Here is a 26,112-nt window from a genome sequence, read left to right as displayed (position 1 = left end):
CAGGCACCTGGAAGGGGGATCAGGTGTCCTGGCACATCAACAAGAAAGAGTTGATGGCAGTCTGGATGGCATTGAAAGCCTTCGAGCCCTACGTCCGAAATGCAGTAGTTCAGGTCAATTCGGACAACACCACAGCCTTGCTGTACATCAAAAAACAGGGGGGGGACACACTCCTTCTCCCTGTACGAAACAGCAAGGGATCTTCTGCTGTGGTCTCAAGCAAGGAAGATCAGTCTTCTCACCAGATTTGTACAGGGAGAAAGGAACGTCAGGGCCGATCTCCTGAGCAGGAAGAATCAGCTCCTGCCTTCCGAGTGGACCCTCCACTCAGAAGTATGCCAAGACCTGTGGAGAAGATGGGGCATCGACCTCTTTGCAACAGCAAGGAACGCAAGGATAGAACTTTACTGCTCCCCGATCTCAGACCCAGGGGCAGTATCAGTGGATGCGTTTCTCCTAGATTGGACAGGTCTAGATGTCTACGCCTTTCCCCCCTTCAAAGTACTGGGACAAACCCTCAAGAAATTTGCTATCTCAGAGATGACAAGAATGACGCTAGTAGCTCTGTTCTGGCCCGCCCAAGATTGTTTCACAGAGGTACTGGAATGGTTGGTGGACTTTCCAAGAGCACTTCCACAAAGACAAGATTTGCTCAGACAACCCCACTTCGACAGGTATCACAGAAACCTCCCCGCTCTCAATCTGACTGGCTTTCGACTGTCAAAAGTCTTGTCGGAGCGAAGGGGTTTTCGACAAAAGCTGCTAAGGCTATCGCCTCAGCTAGAAGACCTTCGACCCTTAAAGTCTACCAGTCGAAGTGGGACGTCTTTCGCCGGTGGTGCAGGAACCAGAAGTTTTCCTCTTCCAGTACCTCTGTGACTCAGATCACAGATTTCCTAGTTTTCCTCAGAGAAAAATGCGGTTTGGCAGTATCTACCATCAAAGGCTACCGGAGCATGCTGGCTGCAGTGTTCAGACATAGGAACTTAGATCTTTCGAATAACAAAGATCTGCATGATCTATTAAGATCTTTCGAAACTGCCAAGAAAACTTCGAACGAAGTTCCAAGTTGGAATCTGGACGTGGTTCTTCGTTTCCTGAGGTCCTCTAGGTTTGAGCCACCACAGTTAGCCTCCTTCAAAGATCTTACGAGGAAAGCTCTGTTTCTCATGGCTCTAGCATCCGCTAAAAGGGTTAGTGAGATTCATGCCCTAGAAGGAAGGGTAGGTTTCAAAGAAGATTCCGTGATTTGTTCCTTCCTTCCTTCGTTTTAGCAAAGAATGAGAACCCCTCAAATCCTTGGCCAAGGAGCTTTGAGGTTCGTGGATTATCTGCCCTAGTAGGGGAAGAACCCGAAAGAACTCTTTGCCCTGTTAGGAGTTTTAAAATACTACCTTCAGAAGAAGAAAACCCTTAAGGGCATTGAGGACAGACTATGGTGCTCTGTAAAGGACCCCAGCAGACCATTGTCGAAAAATGCGCTGTCTTTTTTCATTAGAAGTCTAGTGAAAGAAGCACATAGATCTTGTAATGAAGAACATTACAAGCTCCTAAAAGTCAAGGCTCATGAAGTGAGAGCCATTGCGACTTCCTTGGCCTTTAATAAGAATATGTCTCTTCAGAGTCTGATGAAAACTACATTCTGGAGATGTAATTCAGTATTCGCCAACCACTGACGAGTGCTTCGCATTAGGCCCGTACGTATCGGCGGATTCGGTGCTGGGGCAGGGAGCTGGAACATATCCTTAGTAGTTTTTTCCCCTGTTTTTGGTAATTGAGTTCATATGGTTGTATGAAAAATGATGCAGGTAGGTATCTTTTTTCGTTTCGTAATAACTAGTAACTTTAGTTTGGTTAGGTGATCGGATTTGGTTTGAAGCTCCCTGCGTTGGTAGTGGACAGGTTCTGTCATAGAAGAGGGCGAACCCCCATTGACATGATGCGACTTGGATTCTACTAAGTAAGCGGATATCAAGTCCCATTAGTAGACCCAAAGAGTCTTTTCATCTGTAGGTCACGCCCTCGCTGTAGCTCTTATGGCTATGCAGACTAATAGACAGTACCTATGAAGTCTTCAGCCTAAACAGGTAAGAACCAAGGTTATTTTTATACTACAGCAGGTGTTGTCTACCTTTTCTTTGTTATTTTCTGTCTTGTACCCTCCACCAAGGGTGTCAATCAGCTAAGTATATGTCTGACAGGAAAGTTCATGTACAAAAATGATATTGTTATTTTACAATAAAGTTTTGTACATACTTACCTGGCAGACATATATGATTGATGGCCCTCCCAGCCTCCCCTCAGGAGACAGGTATAAGAGAGAAAAAATCTGGCAAGAAAGGTACGTTGGTTCTTACACCCGCTTCCCAGCGGCGGGTAAGGTAGATCACCTGACCTACCTGTCGCGTTTGCCGCGAGTTTTGAATTCTGTCGTGACGTCAGAGACGTAAGCTAAGTATATGTCTGCCAGGTAAGTATGTACAAAACTTTATTGAAAAATAACAATATCATTTTTATAGGTATTCAGACCTTTTGCATTGTGAGATTGTGGTAGACTTTTGATATGTTATTAAGTGCACCTGATACTACAATAACCAGTTGAGAAACCTTTTGTAGTATACAATTTTTTGGGTCAAACCTTATTTTCAGCTGACCATATACTATTCCTAAGGTTTCTATTCTGTTGTAGGAAGAGCTTGAGGGAAAAATGACTTGTGATCAACGCCATCTTGAAAGCCTTGGTTTTATTGATGAACCCATTCTCTACCCTCATCATTCATGGGATAATCTTAGTACCCCAGTAATAGCATCAGCAGTAAGTACTATAATCATTGTAGTTGTAAGATGCTATACTGCATGTCTAGAGTAGATAAGTATCACTCTTAAATTTCATCTTAATACGTATTGTAGTTTATACAAAAATTTAGATTGAATGTTCTTCAGTAAACCAAATAAAAACTGTATACTGCAATACAAAATTAGCATTTTCATACAAACCCATCAGTCATTTATTTGCCCACAGTCATTCTTGATTGACCCCAACCACAGTCTTATATTTGACAGACATTAGGAGAGTGGTAGTCATATGTAATGACTTTTGCACTGCCTGGAACCACATATGTGTGTCACTAACCTCATATATCTTGTTTAATGCCAGAAACCTCCTGGTGTTGCTAACACATTTTCTGGAGCCTACAGGCTTTGATGGATTATGGCTATTGCTGCAGAAAGGATATTTGATAATTGATTTTGATGGCTTTTAACCCCCATGGTTCTGCTTCTATCAGGAACACACTCCTGACATCCTTATACCTTCCATCCCAGGGGAATTCACTGTTAGTGGGTTGCTTTTCCTGGGTCAAAAGGTTGACTATACCTAGTGAAATAATTGTCCCAATTTGCTAATTTCCTTCCTGATGATATGACTCACTATATTAGGAGCTGAGTTGCATAAGCTAGCATACTCTTCTGATAGACATCCACATATTTGATGCAGTAAATGAAATTCATTTAAGTAATTGTTTTTCATGTAGTATGTGTCATTCGGAACATCATAATAGCTTATTTAGTTTCATATTAAGAATACACATGTCTTTATTTCCCTAATCTAAGGTAAATTGATCTGATCCAAGTGTTCATCTTTGCCACTTTATATATAGAGAGCTTAGCTTGATAATGAGTAATTTTCATATAAGTAACTTACCAAGTAATTTTATAGCTATAGTTCCTGTAACCTATGGCAGCTTGAAGATTCAAAATTCACGCTGTGGCGCTTCGTTTGTTTGTAGATGTGCAGGTCCCACCCACTATCCGGGACTTAGGGAAACAAACTAGCAAAGAGCTCTATTCGATCCTTGCTGGCTTCTAAGTATCATCGGGAGTTTTTCACAGCTACTTCTTGGGATTTTCGGAAAGTATTTTCGCAAGTACTACAAGTATTGGAATTTTGTTGTTGCTGCTTTATTCCATCTGTCTTTTAGCTTTTGTAGTTTTGTACATTCAACTTCCCTGCCAGATATATACGTACTTAGCTATACGTAGACTCCGTCGTCCCGACAGAAATTCAAATTTCGTGGCACACACTTACAGGTAGGTCAGGTGATCTACTGCCCTGCCACTGGATGGCAGGACTAGGAACCATTCCCGTTTTCTAATCAGATTTTCTCTGTCGCCGGTACCAACAACAACGTTGTTGGTTCCTCTTGACAGAATTCGGTTTTCATCGCCTTTGATCTTCTTGACTGACTTATTTGGTGACGTATTGGATCGTTGGTTTGGCATACGCTTTAGTGGACTGCTTCTTGGACTCGATTTGGATTTTTCTTTAAGATGTCTGACACTGGTTATGTAGTGAGAATTTGTGTGAATGAGGGCTGTAACGTGAGACTGCCGAAGGCTTCGGTAGATCCTCACACTGTATGAAAGCACTGTAAGAAGTATGAATGTTCTTTTTCTAACACGTGCAAAGAGTGTGAGAACTTGAGTGCAGAAGAGTGGAAGACTCTAACTTCCTACTTAAGGAAGTTAGAGAAGGATAGAGCAAGGAAAGCTTCCTCCAGAAGCTTAAGTAGATCTCGTTCAAACGAGCCAGTTTCTGATTTAGTAGCTCCTACCCCTCATGTAGTAATTGCACTTTCTCCCTCGGAATCAGCCCCTTCTACCTTCACAGAACCTGCAGATTCGTCTTCGGAACTCGCAGATCTGAAAGCTGCCCTTAAGAGGATGGAACTTAAGATGGCAGCTTTAGAAGATAAGCATAGTGATAGTGCAGTGAATAGTGCAGTGGACAGTGATTTTAGTGTCCCCAGTGCAGTGGAGGGGGCGTCTGATCGGCTCTGCAATGCTCCCAGGCCTAGACCTCTTCCAAGCTCCCTGGCCCAGAGGAGAAGGAATGTCAAAAGCCTTACGGAGGTTGTGGAGGATCTCCACCGATCAGGCGTTCCTTCGGCAGGTTCTGTTTCGTCTCAGACTGCCAGGGATCGCTACTGTAAAAGCGTCCTTCGAGAGTGCTTCTCGTCTTCCGAGTCCTCGTCGCCCAGGCGCGGATGGAGCTCGAACGAGCAATCACATCTGTTGAAGAGAAGCTGGAAAGCACCTACGCTTGATTCCAGTCCTGAGCGCATCCCAGAAGGTTCGCTGTTGGACAGGAAGAGAGCCAAGAGATCCCTGTTTTCTCCCGCTTTCGACTGGGAGTACCCTACTTCCTTCAGACCTCCATCCCCTACTTCTGACAAGGAAAGGGATGTAGCTACCACCAGGATCCTCTTGAACATGCAAGAGCAGATCTCTTCCCTGGTTGGGGTGCTCTCTAAGGATCCTCCTCGTAGGAAGGACACCTCTCTTCCTATTAAGAGATCCTCTCGTCACTTGGAGGTCCCTTGCTCCAGGATCCTCTCTTCAGCTCCTCGCTCTCTAAAGATGTCCTTTGATCTCCCTGCTTCTCGCTCGTCTCCTCGGAAGCACGAGGCTCCGGAACGCTTAGCGACCGAGCCCTCGTCCCCTTCCGATCACGAAGCATCCAAGAAGCATGAGGATCTGTCTGAGTGCCTGCCGCGCTCCTGGCGCGATCCGCTTTCCATCCGCTTGGCGCCAGCCAGCCACGTTTCCCCAGTCAGGCGCGAGGCTCCTTCCGGGATCGAGACGCCAGCCAGGCATGATTCTCCTTCCAGGCGTGAGGCGCCTTCCAGAGACAAGGCGCCAATCAGGCGCGAGGCATCAACCAGGCGCGAGGCGTCAACCAGGTGCGAGGCGCCAACCAGGAGTGAGACGCCAGCCAGGCGCCTTCCAAGCGCAAGGCTTCTTCCAGGCTCTTGTCTCCAGACAAGCACGTTTCTACTTCCGAACGTCAGACTGCACATGAGCTTAAGACAAAGTGTAACTTAGCTCCTTCCAAGCCTGAGGACCTTTCCAAGAGCCCTATTTGCATCGTACAAGAGGAGGCATCCAATCGTCAGTCTTCTGTTCCTAGAGCTCTTCTCTCGGACAGCTCTTCTCCAGCTCGAAGCCCTTCTCCTCAAGAGAGGAGGACTTCTGCAGAGGACTTCGCCTTTATGTGCGAGCATTCCCCTTCAGCTGATCACTCTTCCCTCTTCAAAGCTGGTAATGATCTGGAAGAAGTGTCGGACGACGAGTCTCCTGTGAATGCTGGTCTTTCGGACTACAAGACCTTAGCTGCCTTATTACTCCAAGAGTTCGGAGACTCTCTCAGTCCGGCAGCTCCTCCTTCTCCGCGTTCTCTATTTTCCAGCACTAAGACCTCTAAGTCCTTGTCCTTCTTGAAGATGCGCCCTGCCATCTCAATGAAGAAGGCCCTTCAGTCGCTTGGATCTTGGCTAAGCTCTAAGAAAGAAGCGGGGAAGACTGTTTTTGCACGCCCCCCCTCCAGACTTTCTGGGAGGAGAGGCATCTGGTACGAGATGGGGGAAGCCATGGGACTGGCTCTCCCTTCGTCAGCAGAGGCAGACTTCTCTAGTCTAGTAGAATCATCAAGAAAACACGCCTTGTCTTCTGCCAGAACGACTTGGGGGATGTCGGAGTTGGACCATCTCCTCAAGGGACTTTTCCATGTGTTAGAAGTTTTTAACTTCCTGGACTGGTCCCTTGGGGTGTTGGCTAAGAAGACCCAGGACCCTGACTTTCTCAGCCCAGAAGTACTCCACAGTATTTTATCCTGTATGGATAAAGCAGTGCAAGACGGCTCGGGTGAGGTTGCCTCCCTCTTTGGAACTGGAATTCTCAAGAAGAGATCAGTTTTCAGTTCGTTCCTAACGAAAGCTGTCTCTCCGGTTCAGAGAGCTTCCCTGCTTTACGCGCCTTTGTCGGATCAGCTGTTCCCTTCTCAGTTAGTGAGAGATATTTCTCGCTCACTCACTGAGAAGGCGACTCAGGATCTTCTGGTGCAATTGGCCAAGAAGAACCGCCCTGCTGTACCAGCCGTAAAGAAGGAAACTCGTGCTCCTCAGCCGCCCTTTCGAAGAGGTTCTGCTACACGACCCCCCTCTAAAAGAAAAAGCTCTGAGAAGCGACGAAGGTCAGCCTTCCGGCCTTTCAAGAAAGGCAAGTGATTTACAAGTCCTCCAAACACCAGTGGGCGCCAGGCTCCGGAAGTACGCAGAAGCCTGGGCCATGAGAGAAGCTGACTCCTGGTCGCTAACGGTTCTGAGGAAGGGATATCTCATCCCCTTCAGGGACAGACCTCCCCTAACTTCAACCCCAAGGGAACTGTCCGCGAAGTACAAAGACCCTGCCCTGAGAGAAACGCTCCTACATATGGTGGATCAGATGTGGAACAAGGAGGCCATAGAGTTAGTGTAGGATCCCCACTCCCAAGGCTTTTACAATCGCCTTTTCCTGGTCCCGTAGGCATCAGGGGGGTGGAGGCCGGTGCTAGACGTGAGCGAGCGCTCTGAACCGGTTCGTAGAGAAGAAAAAATTCTCCATGGAAACGACCGCCTCGGTTCTTTCGGCTCTACGTCCCGGAGATTGGATGGTCTCCCTGGATTTACAAGACAGAAAGCCAATGTTTGGAGGACTTGGCAACAACGCTAGATCTAATACGGTCTTTCGGATTGCTCGTCAACCTCGAGAAGTCCCAGATGATCCCCAGCCAGAAACTGGTCTATCTGGGGATTCAGATGGATTCTCGGGGTTTTCGAGTTTTTCCCTCGCAGGAAAGACTCGTTCGAGGCTTTCAAAAAGTCTCAACCTTCTTAGGGAAGCAGCAAAGCTCAGCGAGGGAATGGTTGAGCCTACTGGGGACCCTTTCCTCGCTGGAGCAGTTCTTTTCCCTGGGGAGGCTACACCTTCGTCCCCTGCAATTCTTCCTACAGAGGGTTTGGAATTGGAAGACAGGACAACTGTCAGACTCTTTCCCAATTCCCCAGGAGGTCAAAAATCACTTAAAATGGTGGTTGTCCCCTTTCGAGAGGAACGAGGGCTTGTCCCTTGCCATTCAGAGCCCCAACCGAGTGTTGTTCTCTGACGCATCGGAGACAGGATGGGGAGCAACACTGGGAACGAAGGAAGTGTCAGGCACCTGGACAAGGGAACAGGTGTCCTGGCATATAAACTACAAAGAACTTTTGGCTATACATCTAGCCCTAAAGTTCTTCGAATCTGAAGTCAGAGGCGTGGTGGTCCAAGTCAACTCGGACAACACCACGGCTCTGGCTTACATTCGAAAGCAGGGGGGGACCCATTCTTTCTCCCTCTACGAATTGGCGAGAGATCTGCTGATCTGGGCAGAGGAACGAAGCATTACCCTCCTTACGAGATTCGTCCAAGGAACGAGGAACGTAAGAGCAGACAGACTGAGCAGGAGGAACCAGGTCCTTCCTACAGAGTGGACCCTCCACTCAGAAGTATGTCAAAGGCTCTGGTCCCTGTGGGGGAGACCTCAGATAGACCTGTTAGCCACGTTTCTCTCCAGAAGAATAGACAACTTCTGCTCGTCAGTCGAGGATCCCAGAGCCATAGCGGTCGATGCCCTACTCCTAGATTGGTCGGGCATAGACGCTTACGCCCTTCCCCCATTCAAGCTTCTGGGGGAAGTGCTAAGAAAGTTCGTGGCCTCAAAGGGAACGAGATTGACTCTCATCGCCCCCTTTTGGCCCGCTCAAGATTGGTTCACAGAGGTACTGGAATGGATGGTGGACTTCCCCAGATCTCTTCCAAACAGGACAGATCTGCTCAGACAACCCCACTTCGAGAGGTTTTACAAAAACCTCCCCGCTCTCTCCCTGACTGCCTTTCGACTATCGAAAGACTCGTCAGAGCGAGAGGCTTTTCGTGAAAAGCTGCCAGCGCTATCGCTAGAGCCCGCAGGTCTTCAACCCTGCGGGTTTATCAGTCGAAGTGGGAAGTCTTTAGGAGATGGTGTAGATCAAAGAAGCTGTCCTCCTCCAATACCTCTGTGACCAACATTGCTGATTTCCTTCTTTTCCTTAGAGAGGAATCGAACTTAGCAGTATCCACCATCAAAGGATACAGGAGTATGTTATCCGCTGTTTTTAGGAATAGGGGCCTAAAAATAGCTGAGGATAAAGATCTGCATGATCTTATACGGTCTTTCGAGACTCCCAAGTCTAGAACTCCTCGCACTCCTAGCTGGAATCTTGATGTGGTTCTGAAATTCCTGACCTCGGACAAGTTTGAACCGCCTCACCTTGCCTCGTTTAGAGATATCACGAGGAAGTGTATTTTCCTTTTTGTCCCTCGCTACTGCCAAGAGAACGAGCGAACTCCACGCTCTAGATTCTCGTGTAGGCTTTAGAGGAGACTCTGCTATCTGTTCTTTCCAGACATTGTTTATGGCTAAGAACGAAAACCCTTCCAAGCCCTGGCCCAGAAGCTTTGAAGTGAAAGGACTTTCTAACCTGGTAGGGAAAGAGATAGATAGGTCTCTTTGCCCAGTCAGGGCACTTAAGTTTTACCTTCATAAGAAGAATCAGCTTAAGGGTTGTCAACAGAGTCTCTGGTGTGCGGTGAGGGACCCGAAGAGACCCATGTCCAAGAACGCTTTAGCTTTCTTTGTAAGAAGTGTGATAACAGAGGCTCATGATAAATGCCTAGATGACTCCTTCAGGCTGCTCAGAGTAAAGGCTCATGAGGTAAGAGCCGTTGCTACTTCATTGTCATTTCGTAGGAATGTCTATGAAGGACATCCTTGATGCAACTTACTGGAGATGCAACTCAGTCTTTGCGTCTCATTACCTGAAGGATGTCAGGGTAACGTACAAGAAATGTTTTTCTCTCGGTCCGTACGTATCTGCGGATTCGGTGCTGGGAAAGGGGGCTGATACTGATCCTTAATTATTAGTTGTGTTTTAATTTTGTGGTGTTGAGTTTTTAGGGTTGCTTGAAAGGATGTTGGGGATAACTCCTTTCAATCGTAGTACTAACCCGGGTGTTAGGATCAGGTGATCGGGATCGGTGTTGTGCTCCTTGATTTGCCATTAGGCAAGGTGTTTGTCATATAAGTGGATTAGCACCCGTTGACAAAATCCTTAGGCTCTGTGTAGTAAGTGGATAAGACCCCATTGATAGACCTACAAGAACTCTTAGCATGAGGTCACTACCTCGCTGAGGCTCTTGAGGCGAAGCAGGCTCCTGGGCAGTAGCCACAAAGTCTTCCGCCTAATCAGGTAGGAACCAAGGTTTTTTATTATTACCTACAACGTATGTTGTTTACCTGTCTATTTCAGTAGTTAGCCGTCTCTTACCCACCACTAAGGGTGCCAATCAGCTAAGTATATATCTGGCAGGGAAGTTGAATGTACAAAAATGATATTGTTATGTTACAATAAAGTTTTGTACATACTTTCCTGGCAGATATATACCATTAAATGGCCCTCCCAGCCTCCCCTCAGGAGAAAGGTGGAAGAGAAAATCTGATTAGAAAACAGGAATGGTTCCTAGCCCTGCCACCCAGCGGCAGGGCGGTAGATCACCTGACCTACCTGTAAGTGTGTGCCGCGAAATTTGAATTTCTGTCGGGACGACGGAGTCTATAGCTAAGTATATATCTGCCAGGTAAGTATGTACAAAACTTTATTGTAACATAACAATATCATTTTAACTAATAGATTTTTTTAAGTTAAAATGTCAAATACTAGCTCATTTAGTGTTCGTTTCTGTTCTGAGAGTTGTAAAACTAGGATGACGAGGTTTACTTCTGATTCTCATACTATTGTATTCAATGTAGAGGACAGGAATGTAGTAATGATATAATGCTTGCCCAGAGTGTCAAGATTGGCAGGATAAAAAATGGAAAACTTTGAAATCTCATCTAGATAAATGCAAAATGGATAGAAAGAAGAAGGGAGCCCTTAGGGCTGAGACTAAGTTAGTACAGATTCTGTTCCCTTGCCTATCTTAAGAGTATGATAAATCTTTTACTTCTCCTGCTCCTCCTCCTTCTCTCATACTCAGTCCTCCTACTTTACCACTGTCTCCTAAACCAGGTTCCCATGATTCTGCCCTACATGCCATTGCCAACCGTAAGTTTGGAGATGGCCACCCCACCAGTGCTACTAGACAAAGGTCCCTGTCCTGCTCCCCTGCACTGGGGAGAAGATATACCAGAGGTCCAAGGGAGGCTGGTGGGGTTTACCCATGGGCAGTCGCCCCTTCTGTCAAACCTGTTCATCCTCAGGTATTGACCAAACGCCACTAGAAAGGCATTCTAGTGCATCAGCTGTCATCAGATTCCGACTCCTCCAGCCCTGACAAGAAGCACCCTTAATATTATCCTGCTTTATCCCGACCCGTCAACAGACATTCAGGACCTAAAGCCTCTCTGCTTGCAGTTAAGAGATACAGAGAGAGCCCATAGTCTTCCTGTAGCTTTCAGGAGCAGTCCGCTTCCCCTCGTCATTGGTTTGGAGACAGTCCAGAGCGCCCAACCTCTCATAAGCACACGAAACACCAGACTGCCAACATACTTCAAGTGCCCTCCTTCTCCCAGCAAGCTTATGCTTTCAAGCATTCATTGCTAACTTCCGAGCTCCCTGCATTCACTTCCAAGCAACTGGTGCCCACTTCCAAGTGCCTTGAACCAGCTTCTGAACGTCTGATTCCTGCTTCTGAGCACCCACCAATTTTGTTTGAGAGCCCACCAACATCCTCCGGGCTCCCTACAATTTCTGCTCTTACGTCTTCTATTTCAGTGCAAGGGGATAACTCATTTGCTCCTCTTCAACAGCAGTTAGCAGAGCTTATGGGCTTCTTGAAGAAGACTACTGCAGTTCCTGAATCCATAAAGGTTAAAACCTTATCATCGATCTCATCAGAGGAAGAGGAGATTGCTCAGGAATCAACTCTTGCTTATTCCTCTCTGTTGAAGTTCCTGTTGGATACTTTCCTGAATCTCTTCGTTCCTGTTATGCCAACTTCCCCAGCTTCTGCTTTCCTGGTGAGGAAGCATTCTTCGGAAGGCACCAGGTTGCCTAAGTTAGTGCAGTCACCTCAGAATAAACGCGTGTTTAATTAACGGTTTTTTTATTTAACGCAAGCTAGAAAATATTTAATGTTTAAAAAATATGAAAATTTTTCTTTAACGTGAATTAGCGCCTGAGTGTTGTTTTCAAATCACTCGCGCATCAGCGCTGCAGACGACAGCCATTGACGTAAAGAAAGACATAGCACAGTATGTATTTATTGATAAAGCGGAAAACTTTATTTATTAATAAAGCGAATGATTTTGTTAATTTATCAATAAAGCCAAAGAAAAAAAATCGACACGAAACTAGAATCAGCTCCGTTCCAACATCGACATAATTGAGCGATGTCATGCTGCTGATGGCTACATATAATTACACATGTAACGAATAATATGCATCTTTTCCATGAATCTTTTAAAAAGTTATAGATTACTTCACTGTATCCAATAAAATTGTATGTATTCTCATATTATTGTGTTCTAAAATAATAACATAGTGGTCAATGTTTTGGTTTGAAAATCAGCTGATGGCAAATACGAGTTTATTTCTCCATATTTAACTCAGTTCTGTGCGAATTTTCTTGCTTTTAGTTAGCATAAACAAATAAGTATGTAGATACTCTACTTATGTGAGACAAGCTTATTTTTCGTCATGCGATGAACTTTTGTCAAAATATGGCTTAAATAAGTCTTGTTGTGAACTAAATTATTTTTTTCATTAACAGATTGCGTTGGGAGCATGTTTATTGCGTACAAAAAAAATTGTTTGATTCCGTTTGCTATTTTCACTTGATTTCATTATAATACAAGCTTTACATTATTTATCTTTTACTGGCATGGAAGCAAGAGTAAAATTTGTTGTTTCAAGCCCAGTAGTTTTGATTAAAATTATTTTCTCTCGATTTTATCTGCAGTTGTGTTTAATGGCATAACTTTACTGGAGTTTTATCCATGTTGCCGATGCACAATAACAGTCATTAGCAGCTTGAACAGTTTTCTCAGCTTTGGCTACAACTTGGTTTAAATTTAACAGCATATTTCCTTGCTGATCTTTGATCTATAGCAAATAAAGTTATTACATAAAAATATATCAGTCCTATTCTACATAACGTCGTTTATAATATAACTACAGTAATTGTTTACTGTCGTACAATGGTTGAAATACAAGCCAAATGGATGTTGCTGTTATCCAATTTGGTTGTACGTAGCAAAAAAGCACAGAGTTCCCCAAGTCCAGGAATGTAACCCCCTCATTACTGTTATTTCATGTGGGAAAAATATGTTTAAACAACACGTTTTTAATTAATGTGAGCTCTCCAGGAACGTAATCCTCACGTTCATTGAGAGGTGACTGTGTTTTAATCCTCATCCAAGAAAGTCCTTCGTGAAGTTCATGACTGGCTAGCTTCTAAGAGAAAGCAGGTCAAAGCTTCATTTGCTTTTCAGTCCAGTAAGCTGATGAAGATGAAGTATATGTTTCAAGCTACCACAGAAGCTCCTTCCTTGAGAGACTGCCTCCTTCCAAGGGGACTTCTCGGTGCAAAAATAATGTTTTCACCTTCTGAATTTGACCATCATGTCAAGAATATCTTTAAGGTGTTCGAGATTTTTAGTTTTCTTGATTGGGCTGTAGGAGCCCTGGCAAGAAAAATAGAGAACTATCCAACTCTCGCAGAAGGTAGCCTCTGATTAGTTGTTACTTGGGCGTACTGTCGTTTGCTGACAGGCCAGTAAGAGATGGCTCATTGGAGCTCTCCTCACTCTTTTCAGCGGGAATATTGAAAAAGAGGGAGCTCTGGTGCTCATGTACTTCTAAAGGGGTTTCTTCAACACAGAAATCTGCACTCCTTTTCGCTCCTTTGGACAAGGCATACCTCCTTCTGCAAGTAATTATCAAAGTGATCCTTTCAGGCTTGTAGAAGAAATCTACAACGGATCTCTTATCCCAGTCTACCAGACTTCCTAGAAACCCAGAAGTCTGACTCTATGATATTCATATATTTCTTAAATTCTGAAATACTGGTCAGTTGTTTCTTGGAATACTGTTATTCAGAAAACTGATCAAAGGTGACAAACTTCCAGTTGGTTAATAGTACTTACCTCCCACCAAAAGTAAGTCTATCCTATTGTTAAGACTGAGGGTTTGTTTTGTATATAAACAAATGACAAATTTTTAAACAATTTGTATTTTTCATAACTAACAAACCTGAGGTCTTAACATACAAAGACCCACCTCTAACCACCCTTTTAACAACTAACCTTGGTTGGAAGAATAACTAACAGGGTCACGAATTAAAGAGGGGTATGTGGGTGGCTCCACATGACTTATGACCAAGCATAGATGCCAGTAGTCCCTTGCGTACACAATTTTTTAACTTTACCGGTTGCCAGCTGGTGCTAAGTTATTTATCCTAATGTTAAGACCTCAGGTTTGTTGGTTATGAAAAATACAATTTCATACATTCAACTTACCTGTCAGATATATACATAGCTATCGACTCCGTCGATAGCTATGTATATATCTGCCAGGTAAGTATGTATGAAACTTTATTGTATTATAACAATATCATATTTATTAAAAATTTGTCATTTTTGACATCCAGTGTATAACTATTCCAGTCTTTCAATTTTATTATGGTCAAACAAAATTTTAAAATTTCAGCATTGCATGTGGGTGTCCTTTTTCCATTCCACCATCTCTTCCTCAAAACCTCTAGCTACCAATCTTGCTTTACATATCCTTTTCCCCCCTTTCATCTTTTCGGTTACTATCCACTTTGCAGATAAAGCCTTTTATCCAACATCATTTACCTCCTCATATACCTTGTTTTCTCACCAACTTTGAAGTTCTTTTCCTTTAGCTTCCATTACGCTTCCATTTTCAAATCCTAGCAACAACACCTCTTCATCTTCAATTTTTTTTACCTGACTATAATCCCTCAAGTTAACCCACCCCTTGTCACCTAACTGTGAGTCTTATACATTGTATGACTCTGCCCATGATTTGCTTGATCTTTTTCCTGCTAGACTTAAGATAGTCCATTGTTACTTGTCGTGTATCATAGTTTACAGCTGTAACTCTATTTCCCTTTTTGGATTTTGGTTCTCTTCTATTAACTCACTTTTCCCATCACCTTCCATTGTTTCCTCTACCACTTCTCTTTCTATATCCTCTGCTGCATCTGCATTTACTTTGATAAAATGTTTAGTAGATGTAGTGACATGAAGGTTAACACCTCTCCTTAATTAAAAATTGTATATGGAGACAACAGACAAAAATGAATTTTCACAAGCCTTAATTTTACACAGGATCCCACCTCTCATTCCTTGACTCATTATAAAGTTAAATTTATGAGTGTGAGAGACTCCTTGCTCTTCATGCCCAGTTGGAATTTTTATGGTTGTAGGCTTTTGCATTTATCAGTCATCAATCATTCCTTATGTACAGAAATGTATGAAAACTGAAGCAATAATTCCTGTAAGATATAATGAAAATCTCATTAATCCATTCCAGACACCCAAAAATATTTAAAAAATACATTTTATAGAGAATAACCATAGTTTTACAAACAGAAAACAATGAGAAATAAATATAAACAATTAATGAAATGGATAAATGAACATTTAACATCACTTTTACCTTTATTGAAGACTTGTTGACGTACGGAAGACAGTGAGGAGGGGAGAGGGAGGTTATTGTTTGGAAGGGGAATCCCTCTCCATAAGGACTTAGGGTATCAAGGCCCTATTTGGGGTTACCTCCCTTTTAATTTACTGACACTAGGACCAGCTGGAGAATCATTGTACCCCTGTTGCTCGTAATATCTGTCCAGAGACATTTGTTTCTGGCATCTCTCTAAGATTTCCTAAAATGGAATAAGGCATTGTCATTGAGCATGTTGCAGACACGGCTTGCAACAGCTTTGCTAGGGTGCTATTTCTCCACAAAACTTTGTAACCCTCCACTTTGCACATGTCCTTAATTACTGCAGAAGGCATGTTATCCTCTTTCTCCTCCTCCTCCTCTGATTCTTTATCTGCCATTTGTTGTTTCAGTTGAAGGTCTTGCAACTCTTCAGTGGTTAGCTCTTCCCTGTGGTTGTCCATCAACTCTTCCACAGCCATGAACTTCCCCAAAGGCACATTAGACTCCACATTAGGCTCAGGCTCAAATCCTTCAAAATCCCTCTCAAGGACACATTCTGGCCAGAATTTTCTCCAAGCAGAGTTCATCATCCTGGAAGTCACTTCCTGCCAAGCCTTATCTGTAAGGTTTATGTAATTGAGGATATTGAAGTGATTCCTCCAGAACTCTCTTTGGTGTACAGTTTTTTGAAACTTGAGTTGACCCTGCTGGTCCATGGGCTAGATGAGAGGAGTGGTATTAGGGGGCAAGAATGTCACTGTCATAAAATTCAACTCTTCCTAAATTAGTCTTCCAAGCCTGGAGGATGAGCAGGAGCATTGCCCGTTACCAGGAGGCTCTTGAGTGGCAATTGGTTTTCCAGGAGGCAGTACAGTACATATTTCTTCACATGGGCCAAACACTTCATTGACTCACTCTGAAAATTTTCCTTGTGACCCATGCCTTTTGTTAGCCTTCCACATCACACAATTTACTTTTGATAAAATTGTTTTTATTGAATACTTTGGGAGTTTCAGTGATGCACCAATAATGGCTTCACTTTGATATCCCTGCTATTAATTCCACAGAACAAAAGTTAGCTTGTCCCTCATAGGGTTGTGTCCTGGCAGTGCACTTTCTTTCTGCGTGATGTAGGTCCTCTTTGGCATTATTTTCCAAAAGAGTCCCATTTCATCACAATTCAAGATTATTGGGAGAGGAATCCTTCAGCCTCTGTGAATTTCCTGAATTCGTCAATGAATTCTTCTACCCAACATGTCCAAACATGCAGCCTCCTCATGCCTTACCACATTATGAATGCCAGTTCTCTTTTTAAATTTGTTGAACCAATCTCCGCTGGCCAGAATTCACTAACAGCAACATTTGTTCCAGACGTTTTCTTTGTGAGATCTGCATGCAAACAGCCTTGCCTTTTTACAAATTAGTGCCTCCGAAACACTATCTCCTGCTAACTTTTTTCCATTGATCCGCACCAACAACATCATCATCTTTGATTATTTGCAATCTGTATCGATAGCATATTTACCCCCTTTGCAACATCAGCTTCCTTGACAGGATGGCTGTTGATGTAGACTTCCTGAACATCCTGGTGAGATTGACCATGTGTACACTACTTTCAAACTTTGCTTCGAGTTCTTGAATTCAGTCATGTTTCTCGTTCAGTCGTGTTTCTCGTTTTCTTTATCGAATGGCTGGCACTCGGAACATTCTTTTGCCCCATGGTGGCATATTTAGTAGACGCACTTAATCACAAAAGCACAGAAACGATGGATTAGTATTAAATGTTTTGGATGATCGCATGGGTAAATGCTCACTGAACAAGAAAGGCAGACTGGGTCATGAATACTTGGGACGCTTGTGAGGCATGCTGTCAGGTGGACGAGTTTGGGACGGAGCATTTTCAACTGTACAATAACCAAGCAGATGTACAAAAACTAGGCCAAAATGTTGACAAAAACTGAATTATACAAAAACTAGGCACACGAAAACTAAGGTTTGACTGTTATATCTGTGATTTGTGTGCTTTAAAAATATTTACAAATTTGGACACATCTAGCACTGAAATCATGCACAGTGGATCCCTGTATTCGCAGGGGATGTGTACCAGACCCCCTATAAATAGCTAGAATCCACGAATACTTAGAACACCCCTCTAAAAAAGCTTATAACGGCCCATCTTGAAAGTTCAAATACCAAATGTATACTTAAAGTATCATCCTACATCAAATATACCTTAAGTTATTACACATTCTATTATGTACTGTATTAATCTTTGATCAAGGTCATCTTAAACATTGTAACTTTAAAATGGGCCACATCATACATATCTGACCATAAAGAGTGAAATTATTTGTGATTTATTTCAGAGACAGAATAATATGAGAGATAATAACTCCTTATGAAATCAAAAGATTGAAAGGAACCTCAATGGTCAACTCTTCTCCACCTTGCCATACATATATACTTTTTCAGAGAGAGAGAGAGAGAGAGAGAGAGAGAGAGAGAGAGAGAGAGAGAGAGAGAGAGCTGAACTAAGGATCTATTTGCCTTTTCTATCCATTTCTCATTCTACCCTTTGGCAGAGAGAAAAAGGATAAATTAAGGAATAAGTACATGAGCTGATCAGGTGTTAGGAACAATTTTTCCAGGGAGAGAGGGCTGAACTAAGTTCATATGTATTTGTTTTATCTGTCCATTTCTCATTCTACCCTTTGGCAGAAAGAGAGAGAAATTAAGGAAAAAGTAGAAATAAGTTGATCAGGCATTGGCAACAATTTTGGACCTGTGGTCACTTTCTTTCAAGTAATGTGACATGTCTGACAGGCCCACTTTCACTGCTACAAGACAAAAGACGGGTGAATTCTATTCTTTCACGTTTTAATATAAGTTACTCTAAAAATGTATTAATATTGTAATAAGTGAATTATTATTATTACATATTATTATTGTTACTTATTATGTATTAGGTAATCATTTATTTATCATACAAAACATAGAGAGAGAGACAGACAGAGGCAGACAACTATTATTTTTTATTTAATGTTATTTATAATTATATATTAAACTAAGTAATATTTGGAAATTAAATCCTTTTTCTATCATAAAAAATTTATTTAATCATGAAAATAACATTAAAATACACTATTTAATTATAATTAATATTTCTCAACAAAAAAGTCTGCGAATTGCCAAATTTACCGCAAATAATTTATAGATAGGCTCGACAGAAAAATCCGCAAATTTTGAGACCGCGAATACAGGCGGTTGACTGTGTTATTAACCACCGAAAATTGCATATAAGGATTGTTGTAGAGAGTATGCTGTATATTAATCCAGTGTTAATGCTTTTTTATATAATTTTGTTTCTAAGAATTTCTGAACTTTGTTTGTTTTCAGTTAACACATTGTAGATCAAGTATACCTATTGCACATTCTTTCAGGTAGCTAGTGGAGAAGTATGGCAGGTAGAGGGATTGTTGTCTGTTGCACAACAGATGTCATCCAATTTGACTGTGGTTGTATACAGCCTCGATTTACCTTCCACTGAACTTGAACAGGTATGGTATTATTAGGATATTAAAATTAGAGATACTTTAATTTGAAAGAATTTAATTTCCTTCTTGTTTTGCAGTAGATTCTCAAATAAGTTTAAATATCAGGTGAATACTGAAAATTTTATTCATAATTTGATAAAGATGTGTGTAAAATTTGAAGTGCCTGTCTGCTAACCATACAAGTGCTCTAATTCCTTGTTAATAGTATGAGTAAAACTATTTCCATATGAGAGTTGTGCCTCACTTCTCTCTTACTTAAAGCTTTGTTTCTCAATTGCTTACAGATGTACATGAGCAGTAATTGCTGTTCATCTAACTTGATATTTGTTCTTATTTTTTAGTATTCACTTTAACTGATAATTCTTTAAAAGTGTATTTGGTTTTTGGTTCCTTTGTCATCATCATAGTGATTAACATTGTTGGTTTTTCTCTTTTTTTGATTATATACATGAAAGTATTTCTTTCCACTTTTTTATCCTGTGCAGAATTGCCGTAACTCTTTTAATGGTTGTGTTCTCTTGTATTTATTAAGTGGTCTATTCTGTACGGCTAGATCTTCACTTGAACTGCATTGTAAATAAATGTTGTCTAAGGTAGAAATTAGTACTATAGGATTGTTGGATGGTTTCTGTACAAATGATGATACAAGCATCAAATTTGGCTCAAGTGTCCTCCAAGGTATACTAATCAAATCTGCCTGTTTGGCCAATTGAAAATCCAAGATGGCCACCAAAATAACCACTTAAGGTAGATGTTTTGCTTAGAAATATTTGTATTTGTCTGATTTGCATGATCTAAGAGTGGATTCCCATGTTTTGAAAAGCCTGCTAAACTATATTTTCCTGTTTAAAAAGAACTCTGACCACCAAGATGTTTGTCTTTCTTTACCTAAGTTTTGTCCTGGCTAGTACATTTTCAAAGTTATGCATACAGTGCTGCTGCTTCTCGATCTGCTACTGTTCACATATGCAGCTGCAGAGTGATGTGCAGGGAAGCTCTGCTTGATAGCACTTGCATCTTCCTTTGCAAACTTTCTTACAGGAGCACTTTGTCAATTCTTGACAGTTTGCTGCAATTGGTGTTAGTGTTGTCCAATGTATCTGCCATGCTTCTCCTTTCTGTGTCCACCCCCATTCAGCTGGACTGCTCATGTGTGGATTACAGTGGGTTGCCTGACCCCAGATGATCCCAGTCTGGTAGGCTGCATGCTTTGCATGTTCTCTGAGGGCTGCCTGTGTTGGTGGAATTGAGTTGTACGGCCTCTGCTTGCGGGCAAACAGATCTAGTCTTGCTTCATCCACACCAGTGGCTGCGCTTGATCTGTTGTACATTAGGACAATGAATCTTTCCAGCCTCTGCATGTCAAGATCACGAATCAATGTTGGATGCTGGCTGAGGTTGATGAATGTTTCAGTAATATCATCAAATACATTCCAAGTCTGCCTTGCAGATTTCTTCACTTTTCCATGGAAGGCAGACAATGTCACATCCAGTGAATGCGTAAAAGTAGGGGATCCCTCTAGCTTTCTCAAGCCCAATTGCAGACACTACCTCATGGACTGGAATCCATCTTATATGGGCTCCTTGGCCAAAGGCAATCCACATTTCCAGAAGACCTAGTTTCTGGAAGGATGGCAGTACAGATATTGCTATGACTAGCACATCTGTGTCATTAGCCTTGATGATTATAGACTTGCTCCCATCAGTCGTTGCATCCCTAGCGTGAATAAATATTCGACTGTCAGCTTCTTCATGACAACATGGGGACACAGCATCCAGAGACTTCACTGTGTTGTTAATGACATCCTCTCCTTTTGTGATGATGACTGTGTTGTCGTTTCTGCTTCACACATCTTTGCGGCCAAGAAGTGAAACAGTTCAGTCTTGTTGCTGGGGTCACGAAGGAAGCTTTGCCAGTTTCCTGGTGTCTTGCTTGTTCCTGTCACTTTTTCTGATTCCTTTCCCCCTTTTTGACATAGTCTCTGATTTCAGACTTGATTTCTTGTATACATCAAAGACTATGTCCACCCGCTTGTACCGAGCACCATAGGATTCCACCTTTGGGATGATGTCTTCTTTGGCACAGTCATTAAATGTCTTTGAAGTACGTGGAGGTGAGGCATTGATAAGTGCTGAGCCGTCAGTGATGATTGTATCTCCTTTTGGTTCTCCCACTGGGACATTCACTTGCGCTTCAAGAATTTCAACCAGCTGTCACTGAGAGATGCAGGGTATGACTGATTCTCATGCTTGAAGAATTTGTGCTAGTCACACTGTCCTTCCTTGTATTTGGCAAAGCATTTGTACTGTAGAAGTTGTGATGTAGCAAAGTCTGATTTCGTCGCTCCATGATGGAGTTGGGGCTTGATGTCTGCACCATGTTCGATCATGCATACAAACTGAAGCAGTGATGGTGGCACAGCCTGTTCCAAGTCTTTGTCATGAAAATAGCTGCTGAAGTTCGACTTCTGATGGAGTGTCTTGTCTTATTATCCCAGCACCTTTTGCTAGATGGATCGCTTCACCATAACGGGATGCTTCTGATAGGATTGAACCTACATCAGTTTCAACAGCCAACAGAACTTCTCGTCCTTGGCAATTAGCTTGCAGCTATGGAATGTGCAAAAGCAGCTGATCCTTGAGTCGAGTAGGATGAACATCAGGAGACTCAACACCAAGCTGTTCCAGCCTCTGCTTGTAAAGCTTGGTCAAATCAGCAAGCTTGAAAATCAGTGGCCTCTCACTGCCATTTTTCATTTCACAGATGTAGGTGACTAGTTCAGAGAAAGCAATTGGATATGCATCCTTCCAGTGTTCCTGTGCTTTTTCTTGCTCCCGCACCTTTAGGTATGCCTGTTCTCGATTATACAATGCCACCAAACAGCCAGGGTGATATTTCAATTCTTGGGCTACAACATCTCCTGCACTTAGTTTGGCAAGAAGTTTTTAAATATGCAACTGACCTGTCAGTTATATACAATCAGCTATGTATATAACTGCTAGGTAAGTATATTTAAAAATTTATTTTATAATAAAAATGTCATTTTTAAATATGCAACTGACCTGTCAGTTATATACATAGCTGATTGTATATAACTGCCAGGTAAGTATATTTAAAAATTTATTTTATAATAAAAATGTTGTTTTGTATCACTGAGTGTTTTGGCACATTCATTTATTCTCCTATTACTTCCATTGTCATTGCTTCTCTAAGCTCCCCTCCTTCAGTTTCGCAGAAGAAGCATTCTTTTGTTTTAGTTTCTTGGAGCTTTCATGGAGTCTTACTTCTACTGCCCTCATCACTAGTACCTACATGACTTGCTCTTTTTTCAGCTGAGTGTAACTTTGTGTTGTTGAACAGAAACCTGCAACTCTCATGATATTGTGCCTTATTTTTTTCTCAATGTTTCCTCTATCCCAGAACCTTTGCAGGGTCTAGCTTGATTGGTAGCGCATTGAGTGAGTGAAACAGAGGAATATTCTTTGCCAGGTTCGTATATCCATCATCCCCTCTCCTTGCAGGATTGGCCTGGGGAGATTTTAGATCTTCTTTCTTAACCTCCTGACATAGGCAACACTTGGTCCAGTCTGTTTTCCATGATCACCCAGTAGAGTTCGCATCCATGATTATGATGACGTTCAGGGTCGAGGGTCTATCTTTTTACCACCCTGTACATATAATAGGCCTCTTATGTCTTGTAATATACAATAGGCACTTTCCTGTATGGGATACAACTAGGTTCTTGCACTGTGCCATACACCTAGTCCAATCATTCATCCAGTGTCATAAGTCCTGTGCAATCTGTACACCATCCAGATAACTAAAACCCTGTTATCCTTGGTTCGACTCTCCCGCGCAGGCATGTCCTGTCCATTCAGGTTGGCTAACTGATTTGGGGTTAATTAGTTAGCATTTTGGGATACCAGTAGGTTGCTGCAGTATGATGCCAACATAAATTTCCAACTTAGCTGACACTGAACCCCATGCTGAGTTTCACAGCAGTGATGTCACCAATGCCTTGGTAGTTCTTGACAATCACTCCTTTAATAGTGCCTTAATGATGTTATAAACTAGAAAATATAAATCAGCAGGCTTTAAAGCATAGGAATCCACACTTAGATCATGCAATTTGGACAACTACAAATATTTCTAAGCAAAACATCAACTTCGGGTGGTTAATTTGGTGGTCCTCTTGAAAAATGGCCGCCAGTTTGGATTTTCAATTGGCCAATCAGGCAGATTTGATTAGTATCCCTTGGAGAACAATGGTGCTAAATTTGATGCTTGTATCATCATTTGCACAATTCTTCTAAAAAATTACTCTTATCTGCCCCACTATATCTCATGGGTAATGCGGTCCAGGGTTGGAGTAATTGTAATTGAAAAGGAAATTACAGTGGACCCCCTGTATTCGCGTTCTCTGGATTCACAGATTTCTCTCGGGAATGTTTCCCCGCGTTATTCGTGGAAAATTTGCATATTCGCAGTATTTTTCTATGAGAAACATCCACAAATTCCTTTTTTTTTTTTTTTTTTTTTTTTTACTTAAAATATACTTTTTGTGATAAAACTTTAAAAAACCAAGTACAAAAATTTTTAGTGGGTTTTTCTTGAGTTTTAACTAACGAAATAGGCTGTTTTCAGCATTTTTATAGGGGTTCCAAGTATTCGCAGGTTTTAACTATTCACGGCGGTGGGGTCTGGTACGCATCCCCCGCGAATACGGGGGGACCACTGTATGGTAAGTACAGGCAGTCCCCGAGTTACGACGGGTTCGGGTTACAACAAATATGACACCAAAAATGCGAAATAATCAATATGTGAAAGTTTTTTTTTTTAATGAAAAATGCAATAAGAATGCAGTTTACATAGTTTTCAATGCACCCAAAGCATTAAAGCTAAGGTTTTCTTAGGATTTTTTATGATGTTCCGGCTTACAACGATTTTCGGCTTATGACGTGTCTCAAGAACGGAACCCCTGGCGTACAGTCCCCGGGTTACGACAGGTTCGGCTTACGACGTTCTGAGGTTAAGGCGCTTTTCAATTATATTCATCAGAAATTATTTCCAGGGTTATGACGCATGTTCCAGGGTTACCCAAAGCATTAAAAGTAAGGTTTTCTTACGATTTTTTATGATGTTCCAGCTTACGATGATTTTCGGCTTACAACGCGTCTCAAGAACGGAACCCCTGTCGTAACACGGGGACTGCCTGTATTTGTTAGCACTAGATAGGAAACATTTGGACTATGACCTTGAGTTCTGGTTACCTTACTGTAGGATGGAGAAAGCAACCCATCACTCCTAATGGAGCCCAATCCTTACCACTTGAATATTATAATTAAAATCAAATTAAAAATTATATCCTCCTATTATTAATTAAATTACAATTAGTACTCATTTCATATGACATCTGGTTATCTATCACTTACACTTCTAGAAATAAATGTAACCCTATTAACTCGATTTCCTTGCCTCAATACACTATTTCCTGTGCCAAAGATTGGTGTTTACTCTCGCACCAAAATCAGTTGTAATTGTAATTGAATTTGTTATGTAATGTAATTGCTTTTTCCAAATGTAATTCTAATGGGAACCACCACTTTGACTTATTATATGTACATTTTTTATTTTTCAAGATATAGATTTCTAGATTTTTTCATGTTCCAATGTAACTAGTACTTATCGTAGTTTAGGAAAAGAGTTGGAAGGGGTAGGTGAGATAGTGAATGGGATGTGGGAGGATGGTAGTGAGGGAGATGGTAATGGTAGTCTGACTGGAAGTGGTCTGGGAGAAGTGGATGGCGGTGTAACTGAGAGTATGTATGAGGGCCCTCAAACAAGATCCAGGGGGCCTGCATCCAAGCGTCCATGGGTGTTGCAGAAGGCTATTTAGTGTGGGTGTTGTGAGTGTAAGGAGATGTTGTCAAATAGAACCGTGGAGGAAATATGGAGGAGTTATGGAGTTCCATTTGACACGTCTGTGTGTGAGAGAGAGAGAGAGAGAGGAGAGAGATGAGAGAAGAGAGAGACGAGAGAGGGAGAGAGAGAGAGGAGGAGAATTGACTGAGAGATGGATGAGAGGAGACTGAGAGACCGAGAGAGAGAGAGAGGGTGTAATTGCTGTATGGACAGTTAACGACTGAATTGGCTGTTGGTGAGTTCTGGGTTGTCTGCTGGTGCAGCTGGAGTTAGCTGTTAGAGTTCTGTGTCTGTAGTCAGTCTTTGGTCAGTCCTTGGTGAGAGCTGGTGATGATTAGTAGTGTTAGCAGTGGTCTGTGGAAAGTGTGGAGGGCATTGAAAGTCATTTGGGTAGTGTGTTATTGGGTTGTTGCTGATTGTTGTTGGGTTTGATATTAGTTGCTTAGAGTTGTTGTGCCTGTGTTGGATTTGTTGTGCTTGTGAGTTTCTGTTGAATTATGTGTGAGTTGTTATAGTTGAGGGTTGTTGTTGGGAGCTGTTGTGGTTTCTTGGTGTGGTTGTGAGTTGTTGAGGGTTGTTGTTAGTGAGCTGTTGGGATTCCTTGGTGTTGTTGGTGGGTGTGTGTGTTGCCTTTTTGAGTTGTTGTTTGTATATTAGTGATTGTTTGTGCAGTCGTCTTTTGTTGTTGAGTTGAGTTGTGGTTGTGTTCCTTGTCTGTTGTTGAGTTGTGGGGTTGTAGTCCTGGGTTGTGGGGTTGTGTGGTTGACCAGCGGACAGCACAGCATAGCCTGGAGTATCTGGAAGTAAGTAAGTACAAGTGTTTGTGTTTTTTTTTGTTCGGTGTGTAGGTATAGGTCAATTGTCCTGCGTGTATTCTGTAGTGTAATGAGGAAAGTGTGACTGAAGGTGAGTTTGGTAGCTGGATTGATTAAATTTATGTTGGGGGGGGGGATTTGCCAACTTGTTTTTTAAGCTTCTGATCCCGCTACAACTCCACCTACATCACCAGCAAGCTGCATTATCTGGCTCTGTTACCAGGCAGATTCACTAA

The 26,112-nt window shown here is 42.2% G+C and overlaps 1 protein-coding gene across 3 annotated transcripts in view; it reads left to right on the top strand.

Annotated features, from left to right (window-relative positions):
- LOC135204034 (uncharacterized) overlaps window positions 1-26,112 on the top strand; it is a 137,973-nt gene that overhangs the window by 20,488 nt on the left and 91,373 nt on the right. For all 3 annotated transcript variants that reach the window (XR_010312080.1, XM_064233976.1, XM_064233975.1), the window contains exons 3-4: window positions 2,690-2,815; window positions 19,025-19,141. Coding sequence is in view for 2 of the 3 variants with exons in the window: in XM_064233976.1 (XP_064090046.1) it covers window positions 2,690-2,815; window positions 19,025-19,141 (243 nt within the window). In the remaining variant the exon portion in view is untranslated. The remainder of the gene's footprint in view (window positions 1-2,689; window positions 2,816-19,024; window positions 19,142-26,112) is intronic.

The sequence above is a fragment of the Macrobrachium nipponense genome, chromosome 44 (assembly GCF_015104395.2).
Source record: "Macrobrachium nipponense isolate FS-2020 chromosome 44, ASM1510439v2, whole genome shotgun sequence".
In the NCBI taxonomy this organism is placed as follows: domain Eukaryota; kingdom Metazoa; phylum Arthropoda; class Malacostraca; order Decapoda; family Palaemonidae; genus Macrobrachium; species Macrobrachium nipponense.
This window is presented reverse-complemented; position numbering and strand designations above follow the sequence as displayed.